Source organism: Oryzias melastigma, linkage group LG18, assembly GCF_002922805.2.
Source record: "Oryzias melastigma strain HK-1 linkage group LG18, ASM292280v2, whole genome shotgun sequence".
NCBI classification, from domain to species: domain Eukaryota; kingdom Metazoa; phylum Chordata; class Actinopteri; order Beloniformes; family Adrianichthyidae; genus Oryzias; species Oryzias melastigma.
Genome location: NC_050529.1, coordinates 10,714,050 through 10,722,529, shown reverse-complemented (window position 1 = coordinate 10,722,529; position 8,480 = coordinate 10,714,050). Strand labels below are relative to the sequence as shown.

The following is an 8,480-nucleotide window of genomic DNA, read 5'->3' as shown; positions in this document are numbered from 1 at the left end:
TCCATCCACCCTGTTTATTATGTTTTTACTTTCCCATCCATCCATCCATCCATCCATCCATCCGTCCTTCCATCTAGCCATCTATCTGTCCATCCTATGTTTATTAGGTTTTTACTCTCCTATCCGTCCGTCCATCCATCCGTCCATCCATTGTTTATTAGCTTTTACTTCGTCGTCCATCCATCCATTTATTCATCCATCCATCCAATGTTTTCCAATGTTTTTACTTTCCCATCCATCCATCCGTCCATCCGATGTTTATTAGATTTTTACTTCGTCGTCCATCCATCTGTCCATCCATCCATCTATCCATCCATCTAATGTTTTGCAATGTTTTTACTTTCCCATCCATCCATCCATCCGTCCATCCGATGTTTATTAGATTTTTACTCCACCATCCATCCATCCATCTGTCCAACCAACGTTTATTAGGTTTTACTTTGCCTGCCATCCATCCATCCATCCATCCGTCCATTTGTCCATCCATCCATAAATGCAATGTTTATTAGGTTTTTGTTTCGCCATCCATCCATTTGTCCATCACAAAAACATTCCAAACAGTGTCAGGTTTTGTAAAGTTAGTATAAAACCATATACTTCCATAATAAATCTCCTTTGTCTTTTACTCTCATGTTCATTTCCCAGATCTGTGAGCTGAAATAGTGCGGGCATATTCCCTTCCCGATCTGTACATGGTTCGACTCAATTTTGCATCGGAGAAGTCCACGTGGAAAAGTCCAAAACGAACACTGAAGCCATCAGCCCATTCAAAGTTGTCCATCAGTGACCAGGCAAAATATCCACAGACGTTGACCCCGTCTTCATTTATGGCTAAAGAAAGTCAGAACACAAGAAGAAGGTTTAACACAGCAAAGCAAGAAAAAAACAGTTCTTCAAAGAAAAAAGAAACAAAACTGTTGCTTCTCCTTCTTAAACCATCTAATTAATCTACGACTGTTAACATGACATGCGAGAAGATTAACATCATTACTTTACTTGAGAACAACAGCATCATTAGTGATGCCTAGTTATATGCTTGTCAGCTGCGAGTATCTAAGCAAGTTGTGCACTCGCCGTCTCATTAATGACTCATTGAAGTTTATGCTTTCATCATAAAAGCTTGCTTATTTCTTTTTTTTTTAGAAAAAACGTATTTAGCACCACTAGGTTTACACAAAATTATTTGAAAGGAAACCACATTTTATTAATCTTGAACATTTTTGAGTATCTAAGACAAGCTATCAAGATTACAGTGAAAGTTTTGTAATTATACGTGTAAGAATTAAAAAAAATAATAATAATAACATGAACACTGCATCATAATTCAAGCTTTAGTCACATGCAGCCTTATGGCTGCTGGAGGTTTTTGGGTAGTCCGGGCCTGTGGAGAGTCGTAGTGAGGAGGAATGCATCTTAAAGTACCATTCCAAAGAAAATTGCCTCTTTTATGTTCTTGAAGCCGTTTTTTCTCATAGCAGAGGACCTATATAAAAGAATTTAGGATCAAAACTGCTTATTTGAGTACTTCTTAATTCGAATCCCATTGGATTAGGAAACTGGATGCTTGAAAATGCTCAGACTAATGATGCAGCCACTGAAATGGGTATGGCAAACCCATGATGAGCGTTCAACAGTCCTGCTGTAGCAAATGGGGTTGAGATCTAGAGACTGGCTAGGACACTACAAGACCTGGAAATGCTTCTTACGAAGCCACTCCTTCGTTACCCGGGCAGTGTGTTTGGGATCGTCATCATGCTGAAAGACCCAGCAGTTTCATCTTCAATGCCCTTACTAATGGAAGGAGGTTTTCACTCAAAATCTGACCACGGATGGCAGACATACAAGAAGTTACAGGTCTGAGGGCCATAAATCTTGTTTGTTTTCAGGTGACCAAATACTTACTTTCCACCATAATTTGTAAATAAATTCTTTAAAAATCAGAGAAAATTATTTTCTGGATTTCTTTTTCTTCATTTTGTCTCTAATAGTTGAGGTCTTCCTATGATTACAGACCTCTTTTATATTTTTAAGTGGGAGACCTTGCACAACTGGTGGTATTTTTTGCCCAACTATCAGTTGTGATTAATGCTTAAACCTAAAGGACATGCCAAATAAATATCACCTGAAGACAGAAAAGAAACACAGTTTGTCGCATGACTTGTTCGGGTGAAACTGGGGTGTGTCACTTTACTCATTTTTGATCAAATGTGCTTTAAGGGGGATTTTTTGGTCATCATGAGAGGACTTTGGCAAAGAAAGAGGAAAGGAAACATCTGTGTCCACTGAGTGATCTAACACTTACTTAAGTTTACAGCTGGCACTTGGAAAAAAACACATTTGGTGTAACGAAAACCAGAGCAGGACAAGGAAGCTCCAAACTCTGAAAGGCCACTTTTTTTACTTGATAATATCTGGATATTCTATAATGACCTGCATCAGGTGTGTCCGACCAATCGAGATTGGAAAAGAAGAGCAGCTCTGGTGACCTGGACTTGGGTCATGCTTTTTACCACATACTAAAGTTATTTAAATTGTACAGAAACGTATGGTGCATCTAATGTTTGTAGAGTTAACACAATACATACAAGGACGTGTTTATTACCAGTTTGCATCCACTGAGGCAGCACATTTAGGGTTATTAAAGCACCATAATGTGATTTGGATTAAAACCTTTTACACCATTTATCCCGAACAGTAAAAGCTGATGGTAAAGTGCACAAGCCGTGTTCTTCTCTGAGGCCAAGAGAGCCTGCCAAGTCTAACCTCGCTCCAGCTTTCTAATGACACTCAGCCCGTGAATAGGAGCACACTTGGGAAACTTTTAGAGGAGTCATTTGTTAAACCCTAATGCTGTATTGGACACGGGGTACTTAAAAAGTTACTCAAAAGGCACCGCTCCAAAAATACAACATTAAAATAATGTTTTCACCATCATTTGTTTCATGGACATACTAAAAACTGCACGGTCTGCCAAGTCCTGCTCTGTGATTAAACAGCCATTACCTTTGGCCACTTCCGAGATGGTGCTCTTGTAAAACTCGCAGCGCTGAACGTCCTCGATCTGCAGCGGCCCGGCCTGAGCAAAGCCGTTCTCTGTGATGTAGACTGGGGGGTTGCTGAAGGTGTCCTGGAGTGTAATACGGCAAATGTTTTTGTCAAACAAGGCATCAGAGTTTGTCAGGCATTCAGAGGGGAGACGGATTGGTGTACGGCGTGCCGTTTAGCCGCGTTTGATGGTGCCAGGCTCAAACTAATGGCCTGTGACGAGTCACAACGGCAGGAAATTGCTTGTTTGCAAACACGGCAAAGTAACTGTTTCATTCTACGTGACAGCATTAATGAAGAATCAGTGCGGTTCTGGAGGTGTCGAAAGAGAGATTACCGCATCTAGAATCAATGGCAAAACATTAAACAAATGTCAGAGTGTTCTCCTTGTGTGACTGGACGCAATCTATCATGTTCAAAGGTGAGGAATAAATTCGCCGGATGGAATGTGGAGGAGACTTGCAAGTCACTTCCAGATCTACAGAACAAATATGAATAAGACTGACTTATTTTTATGATTTTAATGAGTTGGTCACAACCACCTTTACAGGCAGATATCGGTTGTCTGTGTGCGAAAATCTGAGCGAAGTTCACTGGTGGCCCGCACAAAATTTGAAGATCGTAGAGCTAAAATGTAGAGCTAAAATGTTCATATTTTTTCTATGGGCATAATGAGAGCAATAGGTTGTAGCAAATACCTATACAACACATAAGGACAGGTAGGGGTGAAGTAGGTGAGGCGCAGGTATATCATATGGATTTTTCAACTTCCCCGAAGCACGCACTAGTGCTGTTCAACTTATGAGGGCACCCTCCTTGTGTGGGCGTCTTAAGGTAATTATGTACTACTCGCACACATATGATTTCAAGTAAAATGAACAAGCAGGACTGATATTTTTAAAGAGCACACAAAAATGGCTGACCTTTTGGATCTTGTCATCTGACTTTACTTAAAACAATCGCTTGGAGGCATTTTGGCTTTTAAAAGGTGGATTGTCAGTGGGATAAAAGTCGTGTGGTATGTAAGTTCTGTCGCACCAAAATTAAATATGTAGCAAACGCAATAAATTTGGGAAATCACATCACGCAGTTCCATCTGGAGTAGGAGGGTAGAAACCGTTTGGGTGCTACCAGCGTGAGTTTAACAAGTTCTGCTGCGAGCACTTAGAAAAGTCCAAAAAACAGATTGGATGTTCTAAAGAAACTTCTACCTTTGTCGGAAAAAGTAAAGTGATTAACAGAGTCAATCAGAGATTTTATAGGAAAAAACCTGTGGTGGAGAATGAGCTCTGTATGACATTATTCTAAAATATGTTTGGTTGCTAGCTAAACACCATTTCGTTTGACGTGAGTTAAAGAGCGTTCCGTTAAAGCTGATTTAATGATTTAAAAACATAACATTGTTATTTTAGGTTGTTGAGTTCAGGAAATTTTTTCCCCTTTTGATGCGGTGAAAGATTTTTCAAAGGAAATAATTTTATGCCAGAAATTTTATGTTCTCAATAAATTTAAACAAGTATACTGATCTCGTCTTTACCTAAAAATGCACTTTGGTGGAGAAAAGTCAGTAATAGGTAGTAAAAACAAAACATGCAGATATAGGTTCCATTGATAAATATGTAGTAGGGGGCGGGTATGTGCTAATAAACAATAGAACAGGAAGAAGAAGCCCCTCCCCTCTTATACAGTGTGAACACAATTGGCTAACTGCACGTTTAGCATAGCGTGGGTCACATGTCTCCATTGATTTAGGCATTACCTTGATGTATTGAAGAAGTTTTCTTAAGCCATGTGGAACAACAGCCAGCCAGGAAACCCCACAAACAGGCCAGGAAGGGTCTAAAACATCTTCTGCATCTCGGTCACACTTCATGCTGAGCGTCTGCTCTCCACCTCCCCCTGCTTTGACTTTGCGGGACGTATAGTAGTTCAGCGCAAAGAAATCTGCTGTTCCCAAAACAGCAGGGTCATCCTCTGAGAACTTTGGCAGCCTTGATGTACCGGCATATCCCAATCTGGAGCTCTGTGCGTCGATGGCACATCTCATCCTCTCTGGATAATCTCCGGTAACAAATACAGGCCAAGCAAACCATCCCAGTGTGAATGCGAGCGCACGCTCGGCGGCGGCAACATCCTCACTGCTGCCTCCGTCCAGTGGCTCGAACCAGTCGCTGTTGAGCGCCAGCGACACACCGCCTCCCTGCTTCGCTCTGTACCCCAAATTGTAGCTGTGCCACGCCATGGCATGAGCACGGAGCATGTTGTGCCCCACCACGTAAGCGGCGGTGCCTTTTTCCTTTAACCCTGGGGCGTGGATGCCGTCTTCGTGGCCCAGTTTGGCACACACATACGGCTCGTTGATTGTGATCCAAAGTTTGACTCGATCTCCAAAAGTTTGGAAACAAAACTTTGCGTAGTTGTCAAATAAAGTAGCTATGCTGGGTGATAACCAGCCGCCCTTGTCTTGGAGAGCTTGCGGCAGGTCAAAGTGGTACAGAGTGACCATGGGGGAGACGTTAGAGGCCAGCAAATCGTCAATCACTTTGTTGTAGTACTCCACACCTGTTCGACAGCCACATAAAAAAAAAACATCCATTTATGACTGGTTCACTCTGGGCATTGAAAGGACACACAGAAATACCTTTTAGATTGACGTGCTTCGTGGTCCCGTCAGGCAGGATGCGGGCCCAGGACAGAGACAGGCGATAGTGGCTCAGTCCAAGCTGCCGAATGCAGGCCAGGTCTTTCTCCCACAGCTCATAGCTGTTACAGGCCACATCTCCATTCTGCTCTCCAAACACTCTGCCTTTCTCGTGGCAAAAGGTGTCCCAGATACTGAGTCCCTTCTCATCTGCCTGCCATCCACCTAAACAAGCAGCATTACTCTACATCACTATCAACATAGAGAGGGGAAAGTAGTGTTTTTTCTAAGACTCCGGCTTTGGCCAAATTCCTTCTCTATATTATTACAAAAAAATGTAATTTTATATATATTCACTATTATATACTATTACCATATTACTATAACTGTTTTAGTATTTTTATTTTACATATTTATATTATTTTATATCATTACAATTTAAATGCAATATATATATATATATAAGTTGCATTCATGCTTTTTAAAGCCTTTCATTCAATAACAATAACAATAACATCACGTGGTCTTTTCCGTCCCTCCCCCGGGGTTTACCTTCTATTTGATATGCCGCCGTTGCGGCTCCCCAAGCAAAATTAGGCGGGAACATTCTACTTTCTTTTAGACCTGAAGCACTTTTGCTACTTTATTGCTTTTGCTAAACGACAAAGAATACGTTTCACATTAAAATAATGTGTCTCTCAAACTACATGAACTACTACCGACTTCCATGAGGCTGCGCTCCTCCTGAAACCAGGCAGGAAGTAGCGTTTTTATAGGCTGGGCGTGGTTGTGAGTTACGTGCAAAGCCACGTGACACAAGCCAGCATAATTGGCAAGAAGAAAAAAAATGGCTGGAGAAGTTCTTCACCTGGCCCCTACTAGTAAAAAAAAGAACTTTCAGAAACTCTTGTTTACTGCTCTGACAACAGATATTAGGGTAACAAGATAGTGGGGAAAGAAAATCAGAGACACATTTTAACACATTTTAATATTTTCACTTTATTTTTATTGTTCTTTTTTAATATATTTAGGGCAAACATTCAGGAGAGTGCAAACCTTGTAAAAAATGATGAGAAAAAACAAAATAATATACCGATTTTCTTTAAAAATAGTAATATTACTTTTCTGTTAAAAGAAAATGAAAAGTTGAAATTGAAAATCTATGGTTTGATGATAAACTGAGAAATAGTCAACTAGGTGTACAAAAAATAAACATTCAAAATACTTTTTTAATGGTTAATACTGCATTTTTTTTGACTAAGTCCTTTTTCTGTTTTAGTTTATATATATATATATATATATATATATATATATATTTAATGTGCAAAAAGATAGATTTTGCACTTTGAGAAAACATAAATGATCATGAATTATAATTTGAAATGTTACTTTAAAAAAAACACCAATTACATTTTTTTCTTTACAGTAAAACCATGGATTTCAGCTTAAACTTTCAATAATTTTTAATTTGCAGATATTATGGCAGTTATTTCAATTTTCTTCATATATAAATAAAAAAAAAAACAGATTCTAATATCTTCATTGACCTTTTAAGCAGCTGGGATTTACAAACTCCCATGAGTAGCAGCACTCGAGGATGAAGAGAAATTAAGTTAAGTAAAAGAAAAGCAAATACGTTTTAAATTTGAAAACATTTTATGTCCTTAATTTATTTGTACATTTAAAATGGGAAAAAAATTTTTATTTTAATGGCCATCTGGAGCCTCATTTGATACAACTTCAGCTGTTAAATAGAAAAATGTGAATTTTTCCTGAAACAAGAACCAAAAATACTCCTCTCTGGTTGCAAGTACACCCTTAGCCCACATGGAGGCACAAGCAGGAACTGAATGACAAGGTTGTTATCAGATGAAGTTGCTTTATGTCCCATCCTGCATTGGGATTTATTCTAAAGCTGATCTTGTGGACATTTCTCTTTTTTAAAACCACATGTAGTGCTTAAAATGTAAAATTATTTTTTTAACTAAGAAGTTTAGTGAAAACGTATTATAAACTACAAAGCATTAGTTTACCTTGTTTGTTTTTATTTAATTTGAGAAGACTTGTATTGTCTTAAAATCAGTCAAAGTGTTTGTAAAACTCTAGAGATACTGGAATATTTTAGTTTTATTAAATAGAACCTCTAGATATATTCCGAAAAATTATACAACAAAAATGCAAAGTGAAATCGCAGCTAGATTGTTCAATACTAGATAAAAAAGAAAGCCACCAGCATAATTCTCCAGATCTTAATGATAATTTTATTGATTTAGCTGTGAGGAATTTTTTGAACCATCAAACTACCAAAAATATAAAGTAAACCTTGTAGATTTCCCATTCTTTTAAGATCATGTTAATTTAAATTTCTTTTTATAAAAGAGAATATAAAAATGTTACAATTATTTGCAAAGGTTTAATTTGTAATATAAATATAGTAGATACACGTCTAATGATACGACATCCCAATATGTCCCAAGACAGTACCAGACAATATTCTAATTCTCTCAGGTTATAGTAAATGATCAAAAACATTTACTTTCTTTTCAGTATATTTTCTTTAACTATGTTTTTTTTAGTTCTTAGCAATTTCTTAATGTCTCAAAGCTGTGTCAGATCATTCCAGGTTACCTTATGAACAAACACGGGTTGAAACCACAGCCAGAGGCTCCACGTTTTCCAGCCTCTCCTCAAGTTGGAGGCCGTTCTTTCATCCACCTTTTTCTTTAGAATAAAGCGCTTCACTTGACTTAATCATAACAAAAGAAAATGGATTGTCTGCCAAAAGGTAAACGAA

General features: G+C 38.4%; 1 protein-coding gene across 1 annotated transcript; it reads right to left on the bottom strand.

Annotated features, from left to right (window-relative positions):
* Positions 1–296: 296 nt before the first annotated feature.
* Positions 297–6,741, bottom strand: gba3 (glucosidase, beta, acid 3). Its single transcript, XM_024288231.2, has 5 exons — positions 6,239–6,741; positions 5,687–5,911; positions 4,805–5,607; positions 3,004–3,127; positions 297–831 (listed from the first exon to the last, which is right to left on the bottom strand). Exons 1-5 carry the CDS (start codon positions 6,291–6,293, stop codon positions 635–637), a joined length of 1,404 nt encoding a protein of 467 aa, XP_024143999.1. The 5' UTR covers positions 6,294–6,741; the 3' UTR covers positions 297–634.
* Between the last annotated feature and the right edge of the window lie 1,739 nt (positions 6,742–8,480).

Bases quoted from the DNA above. Each gene is read 5' to 3' on its own strand.
- gba3 (XM_024288231.2), bottom strand. From the start codon at position 6,293: ATGTTCCCGCCTAATTTTGCTTGGGGAGCCGCAACGGCGGCATATCAA. The intron at 5,608-5,686 runs GTATTTCTGTGT...GCTGTCGAACAG, and splicing joins GAAGCACGTCAATCTAAAAG to GTGTGGAGTACTACAACAAA. The intron at 832-3,003 runs GTAATGGCTGTT...GACTTTCTTTAG, and splicing joins CATCTCGGAAGTGGCCAAAG to CCATAAATGAAGACGGGGTC.